This window comes from Tachyglossus aculeatus, chromosome 4 (assembly GCF_015852505.1).
Source record: "Tachyglossus aculeatus isolate mTacAcu1 chromosome 4, mTacAcu1.pri, whole genome shotgun sequence".
Taxonomy (NCBI): domain Eukaryota; kingdom Metazoa; phylum Chordata; class Mammalia; order Monotremata; family Tachyglossidae; genus Tachyglossus; species Tachyglossus aculeatus.
This window is the reverse complement of record NC_052069.1, coordinates 39,423,889-39,451,479: the sequence shown is the minus strand read 5'-3', so window position 1 is coordinate 39,451,479 and position 27,591 is coordinate 39,423,889. Positions and strand designations below refer to the sequence as shown.

At 43.5% G+C, this 27,591-nt stretch overlaps 1 protein-coding gene and 1 non-coding gene across 2 annotated transcripts in view; one reads left to right on the top strand and one right to left on the bottom strand.

Moving 5' to 3' along the window:
* Positions 1-27,591, top strand: part of COL24A1 (collagen type XXIV alpha 1 chain) — a 500,281-nt gene that overhangs the window by 41,715 nt on the left and 430,975 nt on the right. The window contains exon 3 of the mRNA XM_038745410.1: positions 11,976-13,354. Coding sequence (XP_038601338.1) covers positions 11,976-13,354 — 1,379 coding nt within the window. The remainder of the gene's footprint in view (positions 1-11,975; positions 13,355-27,591) is intronic.
* LOC119927980 lies at positions 3,010-3,147 on the bottom strand. The gene has a single exon (XR_005450942.1). It is a non-coding gene; the product is annotated as a small nucleolar RNA SNORA7 (small nucleolar RNA).

The window sequence follows — 27,591 nt, the reverse complement described above, 5'->3', positions numbered from 1 at the left end:
CTTTGAAGGTGGGAAGCAGTGTGGCTTGATAGTTGAAGGAGAATGGGCTTGATAGTCAGAGGTCACGGGTTCTAATTCTACCTCCGCTACTTGTCAGCTTGTGACTTTGGGCAAACCACTTCACTTCTGTGGGCCTCAGTTATCTCATATGTAAAATGCGGATTAAGACTGTGAGCCCCACCTGGGACAACCCGATAACCTTGTATTTCCCCCATTGCTTAGAACAGTGCTTGTCGCGTAGTAAATGCTTAACAAGTATTATTATTATTATTATTATTATTATTATGGGAAGAGCAGTGAACTTTCAGATGGGATGGGGGAAGGGACTGAGAGCCCGTTGTTGGGTAGGGATTGTCGCTATTTGTTGCCAAATTGTACTTTCCAAGTGCTTAGTACAGTGCTCTGCACACAGTAAACACTCAATAAATACAATTGAATGAATGAGTGAATTCCAGGCCCAAAAGAGAAAGTACGCAAGAGGTCAATGGTGAAAGAGAAGAATGAAACAAAGTGAATAAGTTGGCGTGAGAGGAGCCAAGTGTACAAACAGCAGCATGGCTCAGTGGAAAGAGCACAGGCTTTGGAGTTAGAGGTCATGGGTTCAAATCCCAGCTCCGCCAATTGTCAGCCATGTGACTTTGGGCAAGTCACTTAACTTCTCTGTGTCTCACCTCATCTGCAAAATGGGGATGAAGACTATGAGCCCCCCGTGGGACAACCTGATCACCTTGTAACCTCCCCAGTGCTTAGAACAGTGCTTTGCACATAGTAAGTGCTTAATAAATGCCATCATTATTTATTATTATTATTATTACAAACTGGTGTGTAGTGGTTAGGAGTATCTGCTTGATGCAGAGAGGAATGGGCAATGGATTTTGAGAAGCGGGGAGATTTTGTAGGAAAATAATCCAGGTAGCAGATTGAAGTACAGACGGGAAAGGAGTGAAATTTGATGCAGTGATCAAGTCAGGATATCAGAAGTACCTGGTCCTGTATGATGGTAACATCAATGGAAAGGAAGGGCCTGATCTGGGAATGTTATTAAGAAAAGAAACAAAAGGACTTGGTATGGAACTGAACAGAGGGGTTGAAAGAGAGAAAGAAGTCAAGGATAATGGCAAGGTTGTGGGCTTGAGAGACAGTGAGGATCATGATATTGTCAACAGCGATTGAAAAATTAGGGTATAAAGGGCTTGGGAGGGAAGATGAGGAGAACACTTTTGGACATATTGAGCTTGAGGTGCCAGTGGGACATTCATGAAGAGATAGAAGTTCTGGAGGCAGGAAGAAACTCTAGAAACTCTAGACTGTAAGCTCGTTGTGGGAAGAGAATGGGTCTGTTTACTGCTATATCGTATTCTCCCAAGCACTTAGTACAGAGCTCTGCATGCAGTCAACACTCAGTAAATATGATTGAATGAATGAATGAAGAAAAGGAAGAATGCAGAGCAGAGAAGTCGGGACTAGTGAGGTAGATTTGGGAGGCATCATCCACATGCAAGTTGTAATTGAAGCTGTGAGAATGAATGAACCCCTCAAGGAAGGGAGTATAGATTGACACTAGCAGGAGACCCAGAACTGAACCTTGAGTGACATTTCAAGTGAGTGGGATGCAGAAGAAGAGCCACTGAAGGGGACCAAGAAGGAGCAGCTAGAGAGGTAGGAGGAGAACCAGAAGAGAATTGTGACAGAGAAATCAAAGTTTCATAGTGTTTCCAGGAAATGGGTGGTGTCCACAAGTGGCACGGCTGTTGAGAGGTCCAGGAAGATTAAAATAGAGTAGATGCATTTATATTTCACAAGGAAGTGTGCTCCTTTCAAGCCAATTTACTCACTGTGCTTCATTCTTATCTTTCACCATTGACTGCTTGCATACTTCCTCCCTTGGGCCTGGAAGTCTCTTCCCCGATCCCATCTGAAAGATCACTGCTCTTCCCATCTTCAAAGCCCTTCTGAAGGGACATCTTCTTCAGGAGGTCTTCCCTAATGTTGTTGGTTATCTCGGAGAAACATTGGAGGGGGTGGAAACTGGACGAGAGGAAGGAAAGGCAGCAGTTGAAAACAAAACATAGGAGGAGTTTGAACAAGAATGGTAAGAGGGAGATAGGGAAATAGCTGGATGGAGCAGTGGAAACGAAAGGTGTTTTTTTTTAAGATTGTTGGGACTTAAGCATGGGGAACAGAGTCACAAGAGTGAGCTGTTGAAGATGGCAGTGAGGAAGGGAAGAGTGGGTGCAAGTGTTTAAATAAGGGGTGAAGGGATGAAACATCTTGTTTTTCTCAGGCAAGTTAAACCTCAGTGAATTAAGCTAAAGTTTCTCTTTTTTTAATGAAGATTTTCAAAGCACAGAGCAAGAAAAAAGGCAGTAGAATAGAGACATTGTATTTCCCCTTTGACCTTTAGCTTTCATCCACTGCAAAGTCTTAATTTGACTTTCTAAAATTTGTGGAAAGACAGAATGATTCAAGGCTTAGCAAAAAATAAATAAGTAAACCTAAACAATGTCATGATTTTTCTCTATTTTGAAGGGTAGAACTTCAAGAAGAAAAGTTCTTTAGCCTACAGAAATCACCATTGTATTCTAGTTTTTGACACATTAGTCCCAAACGAGCCCACATACCTGAATTTATCAACCTAATAGCTTAGGCGCGTGCAAAGTAAGAAAACACAAGTATTAAAATGCTGCCAAAATGTTAATAATAGAAGATAAAGATACATGCCCATCATTCGGTTACTAAAATCAATCAATCAATGAAAGACATATATTGAGCACTTACTGGGTGCAAAGCACTGTGTTAAGCTCTTGTCTTAGGCCATCAAGTCATTTCTGAACCATAGCAACACCACCGACAAATCTCTCCCAGAATGCCCCGCTCTCCATCTGCAATTGTTCTGGTCATGTATCCATGGAGTTTTCTTGGTAAAGATATGGAATTGGTTAACCGTTGCCATCTTCCCAACAGTAAACTCACATCTCCGCCACTGCAGCCCAGCATGAGTGAGTTTTGACTTGTAGCAGATTGCCTTCCACTCGCTAGTCACTTCCCAAGCTAAGAATGGAATGGGTAGACCTCTGCTTGACTCTCCCTGCTGTAGTCGAGGCTGGTAGAGTACTGGAAACTCTCCAGCTGTGACCCAGAGAGGGCTATTAAGCTCTTGGGAGAGTACAAAATAACGGAGTTGGTAGACACGTTCCCTGACCACAAGGAGTTTATGTTCTAGAGGGGCAGGCACGTTAAATTATGAAATTATGGATGTGTACCTAAGTGCTGTGGGGCTGAGGGTGGGGTGAATATCAAGTGCTTAAAGGGGACAGATCCAAGTGAATAGGTGAAGAAGAAGGGAGAGAGAATAGGGGAAATGAGGGGAAGGCCTTTTGGAGGAGATGTGATTTTAATAAGGCTTTGGAAGTGGAGAGAGGGGTGGTCTATCATATCATAAGAAGGAAGAGGGAATTCCAAGTCAGAGGGAGGGCACGAGAAAGGGGTTGGCAGCAAGAAAAGGCGAGATCGAGGTCCAGTGAGTGGGTTGGCATTGGAGGAGAGAAATGTACACGCAGGGTTGAAGGAGGAAATCAGTGAGATAGGATAGGAGTGGGCTGGAATCGTTTTGACTAATTTCTTTGCCTGAGATAACGATACTAAGGGTGTTCTGGGACATCATTCGCTAAGGACCAATGGCCTGTTTAGCAATTAGGAATCATAAGATTAGAGAGAGGATTTCAGAAGAAATTTAGAATCTTTTTGTCTGGTTACTGGGATAATCCGGCATTCACCGCAAATGATGATGCCATAGTTTTAAAGCTTCAAATCCCTTTAAAGTTATATTTTTCCAGAGCCCTGCTAAATTATGAGTTTGCTTTCTGATTGCTTTATTGAATGAGATGCTTCAGTAACTGTTCCTATAAACCATTCTCATCCAAGACAAACTGCTCAGACAGAGCAATTTCATAATGGCTTGAAAAATAGAGCTTTATTAACAGACATACCAATTTTTGTCATTGTTTTCCAAGCACACTTTGGCTACTAGTTTGTGACAGACAATTGTTTTCATGATTAGGAACATGGATTGTTTTCAGATTGAGTATTCTGAGGAATTGGCACATTCCTATTTGTTTCTCCAATACATACTTTCCAAGGTTCTCTGTGATGATTGGCTAGAAGCCACCAAAACTTGGCACTGCTGTAAATTTCCTTTACATGATGTTCAGTGCTGGTCCAGGTGAGGAACTGCTAAGCTCCTACTCCCTAACAATCTCTTTGGGTGATTTGTAGGATATTTACTTTAAAAATTAAATCAAATTGACTTCATTTTTAGAGAAGCGGTCTGGCCTAATGGACAGAAGGACCTGGGTTCTAATCCCACCTCTGCCACTTGTCGCTGTGTGACCTTGGGTAAGCCACTCGAATTCTCTGTGCCTCAGTTCCCTCATCTGCAGAATGGGGATTCAGATTGTGAACTCCATGTGGGACAGGGACTGTGACCAACCTGATTAACTTGTATCTATCCCAGGGCTTATTTCAGTGGCTGGCACATAGTAACAACGTGGCTCAGTGGAAAGAGCATAGGCTTTGGAGTCAATGGTCATGGGTTCAAATCCCGGCTCCGCCAATTGTCAGCTATGTGACTTGGGGCAAGTAACTTAACTTCTCTGGGCCTCAGTTACCTCATCTGTAAAATGGGGATTAAGATTGTGAGCCCCCCGTGGGACAACCTGATCACCTTGTAACCTCCCCAGCACTTAGAACAGTGCTTTGCAGATAGTAAACACTTAATAAATGCCATCATTATTATTTTTATTATTAAATACCATTAAAAAACCCAGAGAGCCACAGATACTATTATTTCTCCTAGCCATATTTTTTTTAATGTGATCTCCCTTTTTAGACTGAAAGCTCAATGGGGGGCCATATCTACCTACTCTGTTGTGTTGAACTTTCCCAAGTGCTTAGTATATTACTCTGCATAAAATAGGTGTTCAAAAAATGCCAATGATTGAATACTTCCTAAACTCTTAGACTTGATCTCTCTTTGACAACTAACTATTTTTCAAGAGCTGTATTTCAGTTTTCTAATCCAAATTTACCTCCTCATAAATTAGAAAGTTCACATCCTATCAAGCCCCAGTTTTTTATTACTTTCAAAATACTTCAGGTACTTTTCTTCCCTGGTTGCTTAATCTCTGGCCCATTTCCTTCAAGATCTTCCAACTCTCTCTCAGCCTTAGTAAGCAATGATAATAATTGTGATATTTGTCAAGTACATACTATATGCTAAGTGCTTAGGTCAAAACAAGATCCAGACCTGACACAGCCTAAGGGTTTGCAATATAAAGGGGAAAGAGAACAGATGTTAATAACGATTTTACAGATCAGGAAAGTGAATCACAGAGAGCTCAAGTGACTTGCCCAAGGACTCACAGCAAATAAGTGGTGGAGCCTGGATCAGAACCCCTGTCTCTTGGGCCCCGGTTCTGATGTCCTTCCAGTGTTAATGTTAGGCGGATTAGATTCTAGTACAGCCGTAACCTGCTACAGTGAGACCAAAAATGCCCGTGTATTCATCTCACCTTAAATCCTGTGCAAAGCATGGTATTTCATAGGATGAGACCAGTTCTCCCACATTAAGTCAAATAGACACAGACCATCACGATCCTTCCTGCCAGAGTTCCAGGGCTTTCCCTGGTCAATTCCTGGAGGCACAGATCCGTGATTAGCACTAGATCCCTGGCTCTTTTGGACAGAGTCCTGGCACCTTGAAGATGTGTGGGTGTGCAGGAGCCAATCCATGTAGACGGGAGTGGACTTTACTTTTAGGCATTTCAGCACTCACTTCAGGAAGTAGAGGGGCTTTGGCTTAATGAATCCCCCAATTCCTCACCCCTTACAGTTCCCCACCCCTCAGTGTGGTCTAGTGGAAAGTACCTGGGCCTGGGGGTCTGACAAACTGGCTACTAAAACCGGCTCTGCCATTCAGCTGCTGTGTGACTTTGGACAATAATAATAATGATGAATGATAGCATTTGTTAAGCGCTCACTATGTGTGCTGGGAAGGTTGCCAGGTGATCAGGTTGTCCCACGGGGGCTCACAGTCTTAATCCCCATTTTCCAGATGAGGTAACTGAGGCCCAGAGAAGTTAAGTGAGTAGCCCAAAGTCACACAGCTGACAAGTGGCAGAGCCGGAATTTGAACCCATGACCTCTGACTCCTAAACTGGGGCTCTTTCCACTGAGCCATGCTGCTCTCAAGACATGGACAAGACAAGACACCTAACTTCTCTTTGACTCTGCTTTCGCATCTATTAAGTGGAGATTCAGCACCTGTTCTCCCACTTAGGCTGTGAGCCCCATGTGCAACAGCAACTATGTCCAACCTGATTATCTTGTATCTAGGTGGGGGCTTAATTCAGTGCTTGGCACATAGTAAGTGCTTAACCACACCACAGTTAAGTGTTCTAGCGAGGACTGAGTGCAACAGTCACGTGCAATGGAAGATGGGCCAGACCTTAGTATAGAAGTTTGTAATAATAATAATAATAATAATAATAATAATAATAATAATAATGGTATTTGTTAAGCGCTCTCTATGTGCCAAGCACTGTTCTAAGCACCTGGAGGAATACAGGGTAATCAGGTTGTCCCGTGTGGGGCTCATAGTCTTAATCTGCCTTTTACATATAAGGTAACTGAGGCCCAGAGAAGTTAAGTGAGTTGCCCAAAGTCACACAGTTGACAAGTGGTGGAGCCAGGTTTAGAGCCCATGACCTCTGACTTCCAAACCCGGGCTCTTCCCACTAAGCAATACTGCATTTCAGAATATGATAATGACTTTTACTGAATATCCTCTGGGTGAAGTGTACTGTATTAAGCCCTTGGGAAAGTACAGTGGGATCGTGAAACACGTGTCCTGAACAGGGCGTATATATTCCAGCAGAGGAGACAGACATAAACAATATTTAGAAATGAAATAACCATAATAAAAAGTTGAATGCATAACTAAATATACATGAAAACCGAAGTGCAGAGAATGGAAACTGGTGGGAGAAGTGGCTTTTGGGTTGATAATGATTCAAGAGTTGGGAGTAAATCAGGGAGGGCATTGTGGAGGAGGTGAGATTTTTAGGAGGGCTTTGCACATGAGCAGAGCTGGGGTCTGTTGGAGCTCTAGGATGGTGGAACAAACATGAGCAAGAGGATGGATGGTGTAATTTTGTTTAATCTGGCAATCGGGGCCAATTTAATTTACCTCCTCTTTTACACTGCCTCATCTTCTGGTTGTACTGAATTTCTAATAAGGGAAGAAATTCTTTTTTTAAAGAAAATGGTATTTGTTAAGTGCTTACTATGTACCTGACTGGACTAAGCACAGGGGTAGGTAAACGATAATCAGGTTTTGTCATACCTGGGGTTCACAGTCTTTAATCCCCATTTTATAGCTGAGGTAACTGAGGAACAGCAAAGTTAAGTTACTTGCCCAAGGTGACACAGCAGACAGTCTTCTGAAGCCTGATAGAACAGTGAGCCATCACTTTACAACCATATTTAGCTTTCATACAACTTCAGTCACATTTCTCAAAAGAGAGGTCCATACTAATACAAAGGAGCTTTAAGCACACATTAAATTAAATTTCAGGTCTAGGTCAGGTTATAGTCCTGATTCGAAAATGCTTCTTGATGATTGTGAAAAATAGCCATTTACCCTTCCTGTTGATCGTCAAATGCTGGAGTAAACATAAATGTTTTCTTGGAAAAGATGACATGATGTTGGTATTTATACTTTAGGATTCCACCAATGGAAAGTCACATTAGAAAATGGTTATACTTAGACGTTAGGATGCCTACAATGGAAATATCACATTAGAAATGCTTCATTTTTCCCTATATACTTGTTTTGTGTTTTAAGAATTGCCTTAGGAACACAAAGATTGTAAAAATGACTACGCTACGTCTTTATTTCTCCATTACTACTAGGTGTGGACAATATAAGATTTTAGTGCTCTTACTTTCCCTCCTCTTCTCTCTTCTCGGACTCCACTCTCTTCCTAATAATTACAATAATAGTAGTGTTAATAATAATAATGATGCCATTTGTTAAGCGCTTACTATGTGCAAAGCAGTGTTCTAAGTGCTGGGGGGGGATACAATGTGATCAAGTTGTCCCACATGGGGCTCACAGTCTTCATCCCCATTTTTACAGATGAGGTAACTGAGGCTCAGAGAAGTTAAGTGACTTGCCCAAGGTCACACAGCAGACTTGTGGTGGAGTTGGGATTTATTATTTATTATATATATTAAATTATATTTATAATTTATATTTATTATTTATTTATTAGTGTTATTTATTAGGCCCTTACTATACATCAAGCACTGCTCCAAGTACTTAGGGAAGATAAAAGATAATCAGGTCAGACACAGTCTGTGTCCCTCACGGGACTCACGGTCCAAATGAGAGGGAGAACAAGTACTGAAATCCATTTTACAGATGAGGAAATTGAGGCCCAGAGAAGTTAGGTGACTTGTCCAAGGTCATATGGCAGGCAAGTGGCAGAGCCAGGTTCAGAACTCACATCCCCTGAGTCCCAGTTCTGTGCTCTTTCCATAGGCCACACTGCTTCTCTCTCCATTTCATTCAATTGTATTTATTCAATCATATTTATTGAGCATTTGCTGTGTGCAAAGCACTCTACTAAGTGTTTGGGAGAGTACAATACAACAATAAAGAGACACATTCACTGCCCACAGTAAAGTGCTTTTCTTACTCATTGTTGGCTCCGTTTCTGTTTCACAGTCTTACTGGCCATCCCATTTCTTTGGAGAGCTCCTTCTTGACCCTTTAGAACCCCCTTCTCAGTCTCCTCACCCCACAGAACCTTCTTTCTGTGGTCTTTCCTCTCCTCCAAACTCTTCTTCTCAGCCCAGCATGCTCACTTAAGATTCTTTGTCACTTTCTAGATCCCCCATTTGCTGGCAGAAGGAGCGACAGAATAATGTATATAAAAGGTCCTAATACATTCCAGAGTATCTTAATACTTAGGGCTCTCTGATTGGAAACAAACCATCACAGAATATTTAATATTTGAAGAGATAATGCCTAAACTTACAATCCAGCAAATGCCTTTCTGTGTGGAGAAATCCACCGATGAACTGTGATGACTGACAGCATATCTCCTTGCCATCGGTTGAGAGTGAGAATTAGGATATCTCTATTAGCGATTGTGATTAGGCAAGAAGAAAGATCTCTAATTTTCTCTGGGCATACTTCAAAACCTTCACTCACTCAAGACTTTGGCCTCTGTTCCTGCATCACAATCAGTGTTTTGAATGAACTTCATTAAGCTATTCATTTAACGTTAAAGAGATTAAACCCAGGCTTCAAATGATCCAGCATTCAAAAGGGGAGCTCCTAACTCAAGAACAAGTCTCCAATGTTTGTCGACTAAGCTGTTTCAGATTATCATTTTAGACAACAATGGTTCATTTCTCACAAATGGGAGTTATGGTATTTGTGAATAATTCCCTTCCTGTCATTACATAACCTGGGAACTCTTCACATCGGACGTGAAGCATATGGAAAAGGAGAAAGAGCTGAAAATATGCAGAAACAAACAAAAAACACCCAAAACATTTTGTGTTGTGTATGCACACCTACACAACTATTGATGAAGCTGAGTAATGAGGCAGAGAATGGATAAGTGAAATTCCCTGATAATACTGAAGCATCTTGGTAGACATTCACCCCTCTAGACTGTAAGCTCATTGTGGGCAGGGAACATGTCTACTAATTTTGTTGTACTCTCCCAAGCACTTATTACAGTGTTCTGCACATAGAAGTGCTCAATAAATCTGGTTGATTGCTGGATTTCTCCCTGTCTAGTTTTCATCGGAGCTAGTATGAGGAGCATGATGACCCCCTTCCATTTTTCCTGCTCACGCCTTCGGGGAGGCATCAATGAGCCATAAACTGGTCAAAAGGGCTGAATTAAAGGAACAGCACCAGTTTTCTGCATGATCTCATAAACTAGAAAATTGAGAATTGACTACTCAAATTGAATTTATTCCTCGAGGTTAGGCAGTAGTAGTAATAATAATAATAATAATTGTGGGATTTGTTAAGTGCTTACTTAACACACTGCTAAGAGAAGCAGCATGGCTCAGTGGAATGAGCCAGGACTTGGGAGTCAGAGGCCATGGGTTCTAAACCCCTCTTTTCCACATGTTTGCTGTGTGACCTGGGGCAAGTCACTTAACTTCTCTAGGCCTCAGTTACCTCATCTGTAAAATGGGGATGAAGACTGTGAGCCCCACGTGGGACAACCTGATCACCTTGTATCCCCCCAGTGCTTAGAACAGTGCTTTGCACATAGCGCTTAACAAATGCCATTATTATTATTATTATTACTGTGTGCCAAGCACTGTACTAAGCACTCAGATATCCATAAAGAGATTAGAAAATAATTTGCATGATTTTGAAAGGATAAAACTGGCCTTCCAAAACTCCCCTTAGAGGATTCGCAGGACACAGAGTTGGAAGCTTTCTGAGATGTTGAATTTGGCCTCCAGGCAGAGTAAAATCTCCTGAGTGGGTGGTTTTCTATTCTTCCCCTAAAGATCTCCTGGGATGAAAACTCCACAACCTTCTTCAACAGCCTATCCCTGTACTTTGTTACCTTAACAGTTGGGAAGATTTTCCTTCTGTCCCACCAGTTCACTCATACACAATGTCAGCACATTTCCTCTTTGTCTTTCCTCTGTGGACGCAGAGAATGACTGCTCAGATCCCTCCCCAGAGGACTCTGTAGACACTTAAAGACAATTACTAAATCATCTCTGTGGAAATCTACCCCTTTACTCACTTCGTTGTTCATCTCTGGATCTGTTCCAGTTTCTCTACATCTGCTTTCAAGTGTGATTACCTAGGAGGACATAGTATTTTATTAAGAGACAAACACAGAGTGGAAAGGTTATTTTCATGCTCCTGCATATCATGATTTTGATCACATATCTAAGTACCTCATCGGAATTTTTAACAGCTGTACTATGTTGCTGAGGCACATTTGACTTTGTGTTCTACAATGACCTTTGGATATTTTTCTACTTTTTCTACTCACCTTTTACCCATCCTGATTTATGGGGTTTCCTTTGGTTCCTAAGTATACAAACTTGTTCATGTAGCTATTAATTTCAAAGCAAAGTTTGTAATTGCTGCTTGTCAGAGCAGTGATTGTATTTTCAATAATACCAGAGCATTTTGTCTTGAACGATGGAAATTTCTTTTTTTTTTTTTGTAATAAACAATAATCTTGGGAGGTTGTATGGCAAGAGGCCATCGTTTGCTTTTAAAACATTATGAACTCACTGATCTTAATGGGATTCCAAGGGATATAAACATGTGGAGTTTGGCCTTCAACTGTACATCTGCTGATGAATTCTTAATTACTGGGAAACCACAAGCAGGTGTTCAGAGGCATTAAGCATTTTATTTTCTGATTTGAAAAGATAAGGGAGCTGATTAATTCCTTAGCCGAATCTGGGTTTACTTGAGTCAAAGTTATGTATTCGATTAATCGAATGATGTAATCTTTGTGCATTCAGTTGGCTATCACAGTTCACCTTCTGTTATGTGAAGTAACAGTTACTTGATACTTCTCTACTATTTGCATCAGCAGCAGTGTGGCCTAGTGGACAGAGCACAGGCCTGAGAGTCAGAGGACCTGGGTTCTAATGCCGGCTGTACCACTTGTCTACTGTGTGACCTTGGGCAAGGCACTTCACTTCTCCATGCCTTAGTTACCTCATCTGTAAAATGGGGATTAGAAGTTCAAGCACCGTGAGGAAAATGGATTGGGTCCAACCCAATCAGCTTATATCTACAACTGCACTCAGTTCAGTGCCTGGCACATAATAAGCACTTAATAAATACCATAAAACATCAGCAGGATAATATTCTAGTCACGTTCTTTTTCTTTCCTTACTAGGTATAGATGTTCTTCAACAACTTATCCTTGGAGGCAACGATGTAAGCTATTCATCAGTGATGTCTGCCAGACCACAGCTCTCTACACCAGCGCCTTCAGGGGTTCAGATCACAGCACAGGGAATCATTTTAAGAAGCAATGCTCATGTCGAGCTACCTGTCAGGAGGGTTTTACCACCCAGTCTGGGGCCGCAATTCACAATAATAATTGGGTTGCGCTCTTTCCAAATAAACAATGCTTTTCTCTTCAGCCTTAGAAATAAAAATAGACTGCAGCTCGGAGTACAGCTGCTGCCAAAGAAGATTGGAGTATATGTCGGAGGAAAACAGCCTACGTATTTTAATTACAGTGTTTACGATGAACAGTGGCACTCATTCGCCGTTCACATCGGGGAGACAACCGTCTCCATGTTTGCTGAGTGTGGAAAGAAGCATTTCAGCAGGGAAATATTTTCCAAAGTGCAGGCATTAGATTCCAATGGGGTGTTTACTTTAGGAAGCATGAACTCTCATTCTGTCCATTTTGAAGGAGTAATATGTCAGCTGGATATCATTCCTTCAGCAGAAGCCTCTGCAAACTATTGTAGATATGTGAAACAGCAATGTCGTCAAGCCGACACTTACCGATCTCAGTCTCCCCACACAGCAACTCCGGCAGCCCTGGTCTTTGAAAATTCTCCAACTAGCGAGCAGTTTGATGAAGAAACCCAACCTGAGCACACACCACTTGCAAAGGAAAAAGGGAATGCAAACCTTTTTGGGAACAATCAGGGTTTAACACATTCAGTGCAGCAGTCCTGGAAATCGAACCATCCAGGAACATCAGTTTCCTGGGGAAATGTCAGTTCTGTAAACCTTGAAGATAGTGGATTTCGAGACATGGAAATTAAAGCTGGATCACCCCCTGAGCCTAATTTGAACCTGTTGGTCCCCCACCTCATACTCAGTGAAACAAGGATGGCGACCGAAAAAAAATCGAATTCTCTCCAAAATGTTTCATCCAGTGTCGCCAGAGATGCCAATGGAGCTGTCGATCTCCCTCAGCCTCACGATAAGCTGCCCTCTAATCTCCCTCCCATAAAGTTGGTTAGATTTCAAAATGAAAGGAAGGATGTCTGGGCAAATCACCAAAAGGAAGAATTCGTGAAAGCGCAACAGGTTTTAAACTCAACACTGAACAGGGCTACAGCTGAACCATCTGGAGGGCATAATCATCCTGTTTCACAGAAGGAAGATGATTGGGAGACTGATGATACATTTCCCACCAGAAATTATGGTGAAACTGAACTTGAGATATATGATTATCATTATTATGAGGATCTTAATGCAATGCTTGAAATGGAGAAATGGAGAGGGCCCAAAGGAGACCCTGGACCACCCGTAAGTTGTCTTTATACTGCAGCTTATTCACTCATTCATTCGGGCATTCGTATTTATTGAGTGCTTACTGTATGTGGACCACTGTACTAAGCGCTTGGGAGAGTATAAAACAAATGCATCCCTTGCCGACAGTGAGCTTCTGGTCTAGGGGGTTAATGAACCAAGAGTCCTTTTAGGACAGAGCTTTGGCAGGAGCCTGCAGACTAAACCAAACGTGTGATAGAAATAGATTCTGAATTTGTTAAAAGAAGATAATTACCTAAAGGCATATATCTCCCCAATTTTGGTAAAGTGATAGGTAAAGTCAATTAGATTTTTAATTAAGTGATATCTTTTCAGCTGAACAATGCATTCCAAATTAAAATGGTCAGATTAAAAACTTCTTTAGGTACCATTTCCAATCCTTGTATGATTTCTTCCTTCTCCTCATGCAGTTTTTGTCTCCCTTTAATTGATTTTGACCTTTGCCTTCCCCTCTTCTGTGGCTCAGCTATCCTTATTTTCCTCATATATATTTTTCATTTCCCAAATGCTGCTTTACAGCTCCATTTATTGTCCTGGTGGGTGCTTGTTTTTCTCACCACCCTCCTGGGTGTCCTCATGTTATCACTGCCTGCCATGGACCATCTAATATCTCTCCTTGCCACTTCCTGTCTCTCTTCACCATTCTGGATGACTCTAATAATCTCTCCTCCTCTTCCTCCTCCTCCTCCTCTTCCTTCCCCTCCCTCATCCTCTTCCTTCTTCCTCCTCCTGTTCTTCATCCTCCTCCTTCTTCCCCTTCTCTTCCTCCCCCTCCTCATTCCCCTCTCCTCCTCCTTCTTCTTCTTTTCCCCCTTCAACTTCTGCTAGCTTCTTCTCCTCTCCCTCCACCTCCTCCCCCTCTGCCTCCTCCTCCTCCTCCTCCTCCTCCTTCTCTTTCTTCTCTTTCTTTATGGATTTCCCTTGGGCAGCCTCACTTTTCACTCTTGTAGCCTCTCATGATCTTAACCATAGGCAGGCTGACCATTATTTTCTCACCCCTCTCCCAGTCAAGGGAGGGTATGATAAATACTTCTAACAGCATGATAGAAGTTGAATAATGAGAGTGATGAGTCAAACAGAATGCCAAATTTATGGGATAGCAAGACAGGGAGGGTGGTGGTGATGTCTACAGATAGGAAAGTCAGTGGGAGGACAGAGTTTCCAGTGGGATGATAAGGAATTCTCTTATGGACATGTTAAATTTGAGGTGTCAGCAGGACAACCAGGTAGAGATGTCCTGAAGGCAGAAGGTATTGCAAGATTGCAGAGGAGAAGGGACAGTCCTGTAGCGGGGTGAGTGCTATAGAGGAAGATTTGGGTATCATCCTTTTAGAGATGGTAGTTGAAGCTGAGCAAGTGAATGAGTTCTCCACCGGAGGGGTGTAAATAGAGAACTGAGTCTTAAAAGACCCTCCCAGTTAAGGGGTGGGAGACAGAGCAGAAGTCAGAAAAAGAGACTTAGAAGTTGCTACCAGAGAGACTGGAAAACCAGGAGAGGAAAGTGTCAACAAAGACAAGGTTTGATTATGTTTCCTGGAGAAGGGGTAGTCCACTGTGTCAGAGACACCTGAGAGGTCAAGGAGAAATTAAATTTATTTGAATTATTTATTTTCAATTAGTCATGCATATTAATGTCTCTCTTCCCCTCTAGACTTTAAGATTTTTTTTGTTTTTGTTTTTCTTTAAATGATATTTGTTTAACGCTTACTAGGACACTGTCTCCCCCGCTAGCCTGCAAGCTCATTGTGGTGTGCTCTCCCAAGCGCTTAGTACAGTGAATGATTATGGTATTTGTTAAGTGCTGACTATGTGCCAGGATCTGTACTAAGCGCTGGGGTGGATACAAGCGAATCGAATTGGATGCAGTCCCTGTTCCATGTGGGGCTTACAATTTAAATCCCCATTTTACAGTGGTAACTGAGGCCTAGTGAAATGAAGTGACTTGGCCAAGGTCACACAGTAGACAAGTGGTGGAGCCAGGGTTAGAACCCAGGTCCTTCTGAGTCCCAGACCCGAGCTCTATCCATTAGGCCATGCTGCTTCCTAAGCTCAGTGCTGTCTTCATAGTAAGTGCTCAATAAATATCATTGATTATGATGATTAGGATGAAGGAGAGGTCACTGACAAGAGAGAAGTCCGTAGGTACCTTAGAAAGGGTGGTTTCCATGGAGTGAAGTGGGGTGGGAGCCAGATTCCAAGGGGTTCAGGAATGAATTGGAGGAAAGTAAGTGAAAGCAGCAGGTATAATAATAATAACAATAATAATAATAATAATAGTATTTATTAAGCACTTACTATGTGCAAAGCACAGTTCTAAGCACTGGGGAGGTTACAGGGTGATCAGGTTGTCCCACAGGGGGCTCACAGTCTTAATCCCCATTTTACAGATGAGGTAACTGAGGCCCAGAGAAGTTAAGTGACTTGCCCAAAGTCACATAGCTGACAGTTGGCAGAGATGGGATTTGAACCCATGACCCTTAACTCCAATGCCCGTGCTCTTTCCACTGAGCCACGCTGCTTCTCAAAGGTGTAGACAGTGAGCTCGAGTTTGGAGAGGAATGATCAGAGGCAGATGGGGTGATAGTTTCAGGGTGCCATGGGATCATGGATGGTGTTTTAGGATGGGGTACAATGACATGTTTGAAAGCAGTGAAGAGGAGACATTGGAAAGTTAATAGCTGAAGATTGCGGTCTGTGGGGGAAGAAGGAAGAGGACAGTAAGAGGGCATTTAAGACTCAAATCTCTTATTTCATTCATTCTTTCAGTTGTATTTATTGAGCACTTAATGTGGCAGAGCATTCATTCAATTCATTCAGTAGTATTTATTGAGCTCTTACTGTGTGTGGAGTACTGTACTAAGTACTCAGGAGAGTAAAAAACAACAATAAAAAGACACATTCCCTCCCCACATTGAGCTTATAGTCTAGAGGTGGTGGTGGTGGGCAGACAGATATTAATATAAAATAAATAAATTATAGATATGTTCATAAGTGCTGTGGGGCTGGGAGCAGGGAAGAACAAAGGTAGTAAGTCAGGGCAGTGCAGAAGGGAGTGGGAGAAGAGGAAAGGGGGGCTTAGTCAGGGAAGGCCTCCTGGAGGAGATGTGCCTTCAATAAGGCTCTGAAGAGGGGGGGAGTAATTGTCGAATTTAAAGAGGGATGGCATTCCTGGCAAGAGGCAGGACGTGGGCTAGGGATCGGCGGCAAGGCAGTTGAGATGGAGACACAGTGAAAAGATTAGCATTAGAGGAGCAAAGTGTGCACACTGGGTTATAGTAGAAGAGTGACAAGGTGAGGTAGGAGGGGGCAAGGTGATGGACTGCTTTAAAGCCAATGTTGAGGAGTTTTTATTTGATGTGGAAATGGATGGGCAACTGCTGGAATTTTTTGAGAAGTGGGGAAACATGTCCTGAATATGTTTGTAGAAAAATGATCTGGACAGCAGAATGATGTATGGATTGGAATGGGGAGAGGCAGGAGGCTGGAAGGTCAGCAAGGAGGCTGATGCGGTAAATCTAAACAGATTAGGATGAGTTATTGTATTAACGTGGGAGCAGTTTGGATGAAGAGGACAGGGTGTATTTTAGCGATGTTGTGAAGATGGGACTGAGAGGATCTAATGATGGATTGAATATGTGGGTTGAATGAGGAAGGGAAGTCAAGGATAATGCCAGGGTTGCAGGCTTGTGAGACAGGAAGGATGGTGATACCATCTATGGTGATGGGAAAGTCAGGGGGAGGTCAGTGTTTGGATGGGAAGATAAGGAGCTCTATTTTGGACATGTTAAGCTTGGGATGATGGGAGGACATCCAAGCAGAGATGTCTTGAAGACAGGAGGAAATGTGAGATTGCAGAGAGGGAGGGAGATCAGGGCTGGAGATAAAGATTTGGGTATCGTCTACATAGTGGTGGTAGTTGAAGCCAAGGGAGTAAATGATCTCCAAGGGAGTGGGTGTAGATGGAGAATAGAAGAGGACCCAAAATTGACCCTTGAGGGATGGATCCCCAGAGTCAGGGGATCTAGAACAGTGCTTGGCACATAGTAAGTGCTTAATAAATACGATCATTATTATTATTATAATTATTTCTACTATTTCTACCATTATTTCTATTACATTATAACAAATCAACTTTCTTCACTGTGGTGTTCTACTCTTTTGTGTCTCTTCCCCTGACAACAAATTGTACAAAAGATAATTGTGGGTTTGTTGCTGTAGGCAGTTTTCAAGGATATATGATACGTTACAGTCACATGCAATACTTATCAGTTTATATTCTTTACTGTTTCAGCACTCCTTTATTCACTCAATCTTTCCTTCCTCGTTTTTCTCCTACTAAAAACAATTTTATGTTTGTCTCCCCAATTAGATTGAGGTTCCTCGAGGGCAGGGATTGTATTCTTTCCTTCTGTTGTACTTTCCCATGCACTTAATAAGTAGGCAATAAATATTATTGATTCATGGATTTATTTATTCAGCTTCCACTTATAGACAGAAACTTGGTTTTTCCCCACTAAATTTAGAAAGACAACATATACTAGGATGTTCTGTTTGTTTGAAAAATATGCTAGTTGACACATTTTTGAGTCTTTGGGGCAGTTCCAGAAACCACAGAATGGAGAGGATGATGCCACTTAGCTTGGGTTTTTTTTTTTGGTGGTTATTACTGGAAAGATATTTGATCCGTATTGAGAAACCCTTAATATAGGTTTGTATATGCCTTCAAATTTTTTGTGTATTAGTACAAGAAAAACCTATTCTCAAAGCTAGTCATCAGCAACTGAAAAAATGGATACTAATGAACAATTCAAGCAAAAGTCAAATGCTAAGAACATGTTCATATTTTTTAAAACTATTAAAAAGTATCTCATATTTTGTCCAATTCTCTCCAAAAAGAGTTCTTCATTTTTATTACTTAGTAACCAAGGAAAGAAAATCTGAAAAAAAAAATCCAGGAGTGTCAAGTTTCCATGTATTTGGATTTTTGTAGTTGTAATTTGTGGCCAACTCCCTTGTAGACCATAATAATAATTATAATGATTATGGTATTTGTTAAGCCCTTACTATGTGTCAAGTACTGTTCTAAATGCGGGGATAGGTACAAGTTAATCAGGTTGGACCCAGTAACTGTGTTCTGTCAGAGGTTTGAGGATATAAAGATTCTGCTGGCATGAATAGAGAGTACAAGAATAAATAAATCATCAACTTTCTTCTAAAAAGGATAATATGATCAGCTGAGACAGATTACTTCTTGAAAGTTTTTCTAGTAACATGGTTAGTGGTAATTACTTGAGGCTGAGAAAAGTAACAGTAAATATATAGTACAATATATGAGCCACATTTTTTAGATTACATTTCTGAGCCAGTTTAAAAATACACATGACTGTTTTTACCCACCCTTCAGTAGACCTACTATTTTGCTCCTTAGAAGGGTCCTCAGTTTGCCAAACTGTTTATTTTTTTTTTTAGCAGAAGACAAACTGAACTGCAGTTAAAAGCCTGAGAGATTCCGTAGACTTTAAATTCTACTTTGCACTATAAAAATGGATTGTAAGCAGTGTTCAAGTTTGTTTCATCTTTAACCAATAGCACATTAAGAAGAAAAATGAGGCCCATTTGGGAGAAAACTATCATATTCTTTCAGAATAATTTTAGACTTTCTTTTTTCAGTAGACATTCTGAATGAAGCTGTGAGAATTGGGTCCCTCCCTTTCCTTGTTTGGGGATGACAGCGGTTAGGAAAGCTTCTGTTGGCCATGGAGAAAAGGTGAAGAAGGCTATAGAGTTTTTCCATTGGGCTGCTATTCCTGTGGAATCCATCATTCCCGGTCTTGGAAAACCAGTTTTGAGAGGAAGGTATTAACAAATAATGTTGGGATCGATCCACCTCTTCTCTGGAAGGCTCTGAATTAGTGGCACCATTTTATGCCTAAATAACATAGTATAGTTGATACAGCCTGTGCTCTCCCCAGTGCTTAGTACAGTGCCTGGCAAATAGTAAGTGCTTAACAATTGCCTTTATTATTGTTATTATTATTATCATTGGATAGTCCAGTTCTAGAACTCCAGTTCTAGAAAAGCTTAAAAGGGCCTAACCTTTCTCCCCTTCTAAAAATGGGAGGATAAGGACAGCCATTTAAGTGATAATGGGAAAAGGGCAGTCATACTTCCTGGGTGCCTACCACGTGCAAAGCACTGTACAAAGCAATGGGGAAAGCTTGCTAGAATTAATAAACATGATCACTGCCTAAAGGAGCTTACAATCAAGCCAGGAAGACTGTCACCAAAATAATTTACAGATAGGAGGAAGAAGGAAAAGGGAACACATAAGGAGTTAGTGTGTAAGTGAAAGTATAAAACCTGTGCATAAATGCTTCTAAAGGCTATGAATTTCTGATTGTGTAGTTGGTGCAGAAGTGGCAGATGGGGAATATCTGGGAAATTTAGAAACTAATCAGGGAAGGCCTTCTGGAGGAAATGTGATATCACAAGGGCTTTAAAGATATGGAGGGCAGAGGCTTGTAGGATTTAAAGAGGGAAGGGTGTAAGTGAGAGGTTGGTCGAGGGTGAGACAGGAACAAGTCATGATGAGTAGGTGAGCTTGAAAGGAATGCCGGGGTTAGGGTTAGGTGAGCTGGGGTGTAATGGGAAAAGAGAGTAGGTAAATAAGAAGGAGAGTGCTGATCCTGAAAGCCAATGTTCAGGAGTTCATGAAAACTTTTTGGCATAGCCTAGTCGAACCTGTCTACGTGTTTTGTTTTGTTGTCTGTCTCCCCCTTCTAGCCTGTGAGCCCATTTTTGGGTAGGGACCGTCTCTATATGTTGCCAACTTGTACTTCCCAAGCGCATAGTACAGTGCTCTGCACACATTAAGTGCTCAATAAATATGATTAAATTAATGAATGAATGAATGGAAAGAGCACAGGCCTAGGAGTAGGAAGACCTGGGTTCTAATCCCAACTCTGTCACTTACCTGCTGTGTGATCTTGGGCAAGTCACTTAACTTCTCTGTGCCTCAGTTCCCTCATCTGCAAAATGGGGAGTCAGTGTTTGTTCTACCTTCTACATAGGCTTTGAGCCTCATGTGGGACCTGATTATCTATCCCAGCACTTAGTACAGTGCGTGGCACACAGTGAGCACTTAACTAATAGCACAGTTATCATTATTATCACAGTTATCATCATTGGAGAAGCAGCGTGGCTCAGTGGAGAAAGCAAAGGCTTTGGAGTCAGCGGTCATGGGTTCAAATCCTGGCTCCACCAACTGTCAGCTGTGTGACTTTGGGCAAGTCACCTAACTTCTCTGGGCCTCAGTTACCTCATCTGGAAAAATGGGGATTAAAACTGTGAGTCTGGACAACCTGATCACCTTGTAACCTCCCCAGCACTTAGAACAGTGCTTTGCACATAGTAAGTGCTTAACAAATACCATCATCATTATTATTATTATTATTTAAATCTGTGTGGGAGTAACAGGGTGAGTCCAACAGCAGTTCCCTTCCTAGCAATGAGATTCCTTTGCATCTCTTCCCCTGAGGATAGCAGAATGCGTCTGACTAGAGCACAATTCGTGGAATATGCCATTGGATTCCATGTTTATTGAGAAGGCCTGTGGCTGTCCAAAGGGTGGGGTGTGAGTTGGAAATTATATTTTATTTCATAATTATGGATAAAATTGAATCAGATTCCTACCCAGTTCCTATATGGAATCCACACAAAGTTGAGGCCAGTAGTGACAACTGAAGGTCGAAGGTCATCTTAATAGCCGCATATCCTTGTGCCAGATTTCTTCCCATATCTCAATTAGTTCTGGCTCTTTCTCCAGCTGTCCACCTAGACTGTAAGCTCCTTATGGGCAGGGACTGTGTCTACCGCCTCTTACATTGTACTCTTCCAAGTGCTGAGTGCAGTGTTCTGCACACAGTTAGCACTCAACCAATATGATTGATTGATTGATGGATTACAGGTATGGAGAAATTAGGAGGCGGAGAGAGCAGCTGCCGTGGGAATATCCTTTTAACATCATGAATCTGCACAGGGAAAATGTAACACTCGATGCCTAATCAGCATTTGTGGGGAAAGTAGAGTAAAGAGGAACAATGACTAAAAAGGCATAATGGAGAAACAACATGGCATAATGGAGAAACAACATGGCTTAGTGGACAGAGTACAAGTCTAGGAGTCAGAAGGACTGATTTCTAATTCCGGCTCTGCCACTTGTCTGCTGTGTAACCTTGGGCAAGTCACCTGACTTCTCTGGGCCTCAGTTACCTCATCTGTAAAATGGAGATTAACAACAACAACAATGATGGTATTTGTTAAGCGCTTACTATGTGCGAAGTACTGTTCTAAGCGCTGGGGGGTGTACAAGGTGATCAGGTTGTCCCACGTGGGGCTCACAGTCTTAATCCCCATTTTACAGATGAGGGAACTGGGGCACAGAGAAGTTAAGTGGCTTGCCCAAGGTCACACAGCTAAGTGGTGGAGCGGGGATTCGAACCCATGACCTGACTCCCAAGTCCATGCTCTTTCCACAGAGCCACGCTGTCAGCCCCATGTGCGACAGGAACTGTGTCTGACCCGATATGCTTGTGTCTACCCCAGTGCTTAGTACAGAGCCTGGCGTACAGTAAGCAATGAACAAATACCACAGTTATTATTATTAATGCTTGTTTAGCCTTGTTCCATTAGTCTTTACCATGTTACTGCCCCAAGAATGCCGATGGTAGCATATCTGCCACATACCAATTAGCATTTTTGACAATCCCAGTGCCCATTCAAATCTATCCTCTAATAGCTTGGCATGTGACTGGCTAATGGTAATAATAATAATAATAATAATAATGGTACTTGTTAAGTGCTTACTATGTGCCAAGCACTGTTCTAAGCGCTGGGGTAGATACAAGTTAGGTTGGACACAGTCCCTGTTCCACATAGGCCTCGCACTCTTAATCCCCATTTTACAGATGAGGTTACTGAGGCCCACAGAAGTGAAGTGACTTGCCCAAGGTCACACAGCAGACATGTGGCAGAGCTGGGATTAGAACCCATGACCTTCTAACTCCCAGGCCCGGGCTCAACCCACTAAGACATTATGCTTCTCCACTGTTTCTCTTTACTCACTGAACCTCTTTACTCTATTTTCCCCACAAATGCTGATTATTCGTTTCATTCATTCAATCGGATTTAATGAGCACTTACTGTGTGCAGAGTACTCTACAAAGTACTTGGAAGGTACAATTCGGCAACAGATAGAGACAGTCCCTACCCAACAATGGGCGTGGCTCAGTGGAAAGAGCCCGGGCTTTGGAATCAGAGGCCATGGGTTCAAATCCCGGCTCCACCAATTGTCAGCTGTGTGACTTTGGGCAAGTCACTTAACTTCTCTGTACCTCAGTTACCTCATCTGTAAAATGGGATTAAGACTGTGAGCCCCGCATGTGACAACCTGATCACCTTGTAACCTCTCCAGCACTTAGAACAGTGCTTTGCACATAGTAAGCGCTTAATCATCATCATCATCATCAATCGTATTTATTGAGCACTTACTATGTGCAGAGCACTGTACTAAGCACTTGGGAAGTACAAATTGGCAACATACAGAGACAGTCCCTACCCAACATTGGGCTCACAGTCTGAAAGGGGGAGACAGAGAACAAAACCAAACATACTAACAAAATAAAATAGAATAGATATGTACAAGTAAAATAAATAAATAAATAAATAAATAGAGTAATAAATATGTACGAACATATATACATATATACAGGTGCTGTGGGGAAGGGAAGGAGGTAAGATGGAGGATGGAGAGGGGGACGAGGGGGAGAGGAAGGAAGGGGCTCAGTCTGGGAAGGCCTCCTGGAGGAGGTGAGCTCTCAGCAGGGCCTTGAAGGGAGGAAGAGAGCTAGCTGGGCGGATGGGCTTAGGGAGGGCATTCCAGGCCCGGGGGATGACGTGGGCCGGGGGTCGATGGCGGGACAGGCGAGAACGAGGTACGTTGAGGACATTAGCGGCGGAGGAGCAGAGGGTGCGGGCTGGGCTGGAGAAGGAGAGAAGGGAGGTGAGGTAGGAGGGGGCGAGGGGATGGACAGCCTTGAAGCCCAGGGTGAGGAGTTTCTGCCTGATGCGCAGATTGATTGGTAGCCACTGGAGATTTTTGAGGAGGGGAGTAATATGCCCAGAGCGATTCTGGACAAAGATAATTCGGGCAGCAGCATGAAGTATGGATTGAAGTGGAGAGAGACACGAGGATGGGAGATCAGAGAGAAGGCTGGTGCAGTAGTCCAGACGGGATAGGATGAGAGCTTGAATGAGCAGGGTAGCGGTATGGATGGAGAGGAAAGGGCGGATCTTGGCAATGTTGCGGAGCTGAGACCGGCAGGTTTTGGTGACAGCTTGGATGTGAGGGGTGAACGAGAGAGCGGAGTCGAGGATGACACCAAGGTGCGGGCTTGTGAGACGGGAAGGATGGTAGTGCCGTCAACAGAGATGGGAAAGTCAGGTAGAGGACAAGGTTTGGGAGGGAAGACAAGGAGTTCAGTCTTGGACATGTTGAGCTTTAGGTGGCAGGCAGACATCCAGATGGAGATGTCCTGAAGGCAGGAGGAGATGCGAGCCTGGAGAGAGGGGGAGAGAGCAGGGGCAGAGATGTAGATCTGGGTGTCATCAGCGTAGAGATGATAGTTGAAGCCGTGGGAGCGAATGAGGTCACCAAGGGAGTGCGTGTAGATTGAGAACAGAAGGGGACCAAGCACTGAACCTTGGGGAACCCCCACAGTAAGAGGATGGGAGGGGGAGGAGGAGCCTGCAAAAGAGACTGAGAAAGAACGACCGGAGAGATAAGAAGAGAACCAGGAGAGGACAGAGTCTGTGAAGCCAAGGTCGGATAGCGTGTTGAGGAGAAGGGGGTGGTCCACAGTGTCGAAGGCAGCTGAGACGTCGAGGAGGATTAGGACAGAGTACGAGCCGTTGGATTTGGCAAGCAGGAGGTCATTGGTGACCTTTGAGAGGGCAGTTTCCGTGGAATGTAGGGGACGGAAGCCAGACTGGAGGGGGTCGAGGAGAGAGTTGTTGTTGAGGAATTCTAGGCAGCGCGTGTAGACAACCCGTTCAAGGAGTTTGGAAAGGAATGGTAGGAGGGATATGGGGCGATAACTAGAAGGTGAGGTGGGGTCGAGAGAGGGTTTTTTTTGGATGGGAGAGACATGGGCATGTTTGAAGGCAGAGGGGAAGGAACCAGTGGAGAGTGAGCAGTTGAAGATGGAAGTTAAGGAGGGGAGAAGGCATGGAGCCAGAGATTTCATGAGATGAGAGGGAATGGGGTCAGAAGCACAGGTGGCTGGAGTAGCACTTGAGAGGAGAGAGGAGAGCTCCTCTGAGGATACTGCTGGGAAGGATGGGAGAGTAGCAGACAGTGTTGAGAGCCGGGGGGTTGGAGAAGGGGGGGAAGTGACTTTGGGGAGGTCGGACCTGATGGATTTAATTTTGTTAATGAAGTAGGAGGCCAGATCGTTGGGGGTGAGGGAAGGAGGAGGGGGAGGAACCGGGGGCCTGAGAAGGGAGTTGAATGTACGGAAGAGCTGGCGGGGGTGATGGGCATGGGTGTCAATAAGGGAGGAGAAATAGTTTTGTCTGGCAGAAGAGAGGGCTGAGTTAAGGCAGGAAAGGATAAACTTGAAGTGAACGAGGTTGGCATGGTGTTTAGACTTTCGCCAGCAGCGTTCGGCAGCTCGAGCATAAGAGCGAAGGAGACGGACAGTGGCAGTGATCCAGGGCTGTGGGTTAGTGGTACGAGAGCGGCGAAGGGAAAGGGGAGCGAGTGAGTCTAGCTGAGTAGAAAGCGTAGAATTGATAGCAGTAATCTGATCATCAAGACTGGGTAGAGAGGAGAGGGTGGTGAGGTGGGGTGTGAGGCGCTCCGAAAGATGGGTGGGGTCCAGAGAGCGGAGATCTCTGTGAGGGAGTAATACGGATTTACAGAGGAAAGGAGTGTGAGTGAGGAGGCAGGTGAGAAGATTATGATCAGAGAGAGGGATTTCAGAGTTGGAGAGGGTGGACACAGTGCAGCGGTAGATGATGAGGTCGAGGGTATGACCAAGTTGGTGAGTGGGTGAGGTGGGGTGGAGGAAGAGGTTGGCAGCGTCATAAATGCTATCATTATTATTATCATTACAAGGGGGAGACAGAAACAGAACAATTAGACAGGTGTCAATACCATCAAAATAGATAAATAGAATTATAGATATATGTGCATCATTAATAAAATAGAGTAAAATATTTGTACAAATATACAAAAGTGCTGTGGGGAGGGGAAGGGGGTAGAACAAGGGAGTGGGGGCGATGGGAAGGGGAGGAAGGGTGGAGGAAGAAGGGGAGGCTCAGTCTGGGAAGGCCTCCTGGAGGAGGTGAGCTCTCAGTAGGGCTTTGAAAGGAGGAAGAGAGCTGGTTTGGTGGATGTGTGGTGGTAGGGCATTCCAGGCCAGGGGAAGGACGTGGGCCAGGGGTTGATGGTGGGACAGGCGAGAACGAGGCACAGTGAGGAGGTTAGCGGCAGAGGAGCAGAGTGTGCGGGGTGGGCTGGGGAAGGAGAGAAGGGAGGTGAGGTAGGAGGGGGTGAGGTGATGGAGAGCTTTGAAGCCAATAATGAGGGGTTTTTGCTTCATGCGAAGGTTGATAGGCAACCACTGGAGATTTTTGAGGAGGAAAGTGACATGCCCAGAGTGTTTCTGTAGAAAGATAATCTGGGAAGCAGAGTGAAGTATAGACTGAAGTGGGGAGAGACAGGAGGATGGAAGATCAGAGAGGAGGCTGATACAGTAATCCAGTTGGGATAGGATGAGAGATTGTACCAACAAGGTAGCAGTTTGGATGGAGAGGAAAGGGCGGATCTTCGCGATGTTGTGAAGTGAGACCGGCAGGTTTTGGTGACAGATTGGATGTACGGGGTGAATGAGAGAGCGGAGTCGAGGATGACACTAAGGTTGCAGGCTTGTGAGATGGGAAGGATGGTAGTGCTGTCTACAGTGATGGGAAAGTCAGGGAGAGGACAGGGTTTGGGAGGGAAGATAAGGAGTTCAGTCTTGGATATATTGAGTTTTAGATGCCGGGCAGACATCCAGATGGAGATGTCCTGCAGGCAGGAGGAGACACGAGCCTGAAGGAAGGGAGAGAGAGCAGGAGAAGAGATGTAGATTTGGGTGTCATCAGCATAGAGATGATAGTTGAAGCCGTGGGAGCGAATGAGTTCACCAAGGGAGTGAGTATAGATGGAGAACAGAAGGGGACCAAGAACTAAGCATTGAGGAACCCCTACAGTAAGGGGATGGGATGGGGAGGAGGAGCTCATGAAGAAGACTGAGAATGAACTGAGAATGATTTGGCATTGAGTTTTCCCTGTTGAGATTCATGATATAAAATAATAAAATTAGAATAATAATTGCGGTATTTGTTATGTGCTTACTATGTACCAGGCACTGTATTAAGCGTTGAGGTAGATACAAACCAATCTGTTTGGACACAGTCCCTTTCCCGCATGGGGCTCATAGTCGCAATCCCCATCTTATAGATGAAGTCACTGAGGCCCAGAGAAATGAAGTGACTTGCCTAAGGCCACACAGCAGACAAGAGGCAGAATTAGAACCCATGACCTTCGGACTCCCAGGTACATGGTCTACCCACTGTGCCATGCTGCTTCCAAGGATATGCTTACGGTAATGGTAGGCCCCTAAATCCAGTCAGGCTGCTAAAAGCATGAGGGGGCCAGAGTTTAAACTTCCCAGCAATCCTTCCTGGGTTGCAGTGGTTAACTACCAAAGAAGAGGCCCATCTGAGCCCCTCATCAACAGGGCAAAATCCCCATCTGCTTGTACCCAGTAATCAACTTCCAGTGCATCTGGAAAAAGCTATGCTGAAAAAACTAGTTGCAAAACCTCCTGTCTTTCAGCCGAAAAGGAGGTAGCTTCCTCAAGATTTGTGAGATTAATCGGGCACATGCAAAGGGGAAACTTCTTTCTTTAGTGCTTAATTGTGCAAACAGAGATCTTGACCCAGTAACTGCCAGGTTAATGTTTTCCCAGGAGGATGAAAACAATGAAAAAAGACCTATTTGAATTCTTCCTTTCATACATATTTAGTGGCAGACAAAAGTCCTGCTTGTCTCTTTGAATCTCAGTTTTTCCAGAGAGTTAAATAGGCTCCTGAAAGAGCTATTGCTT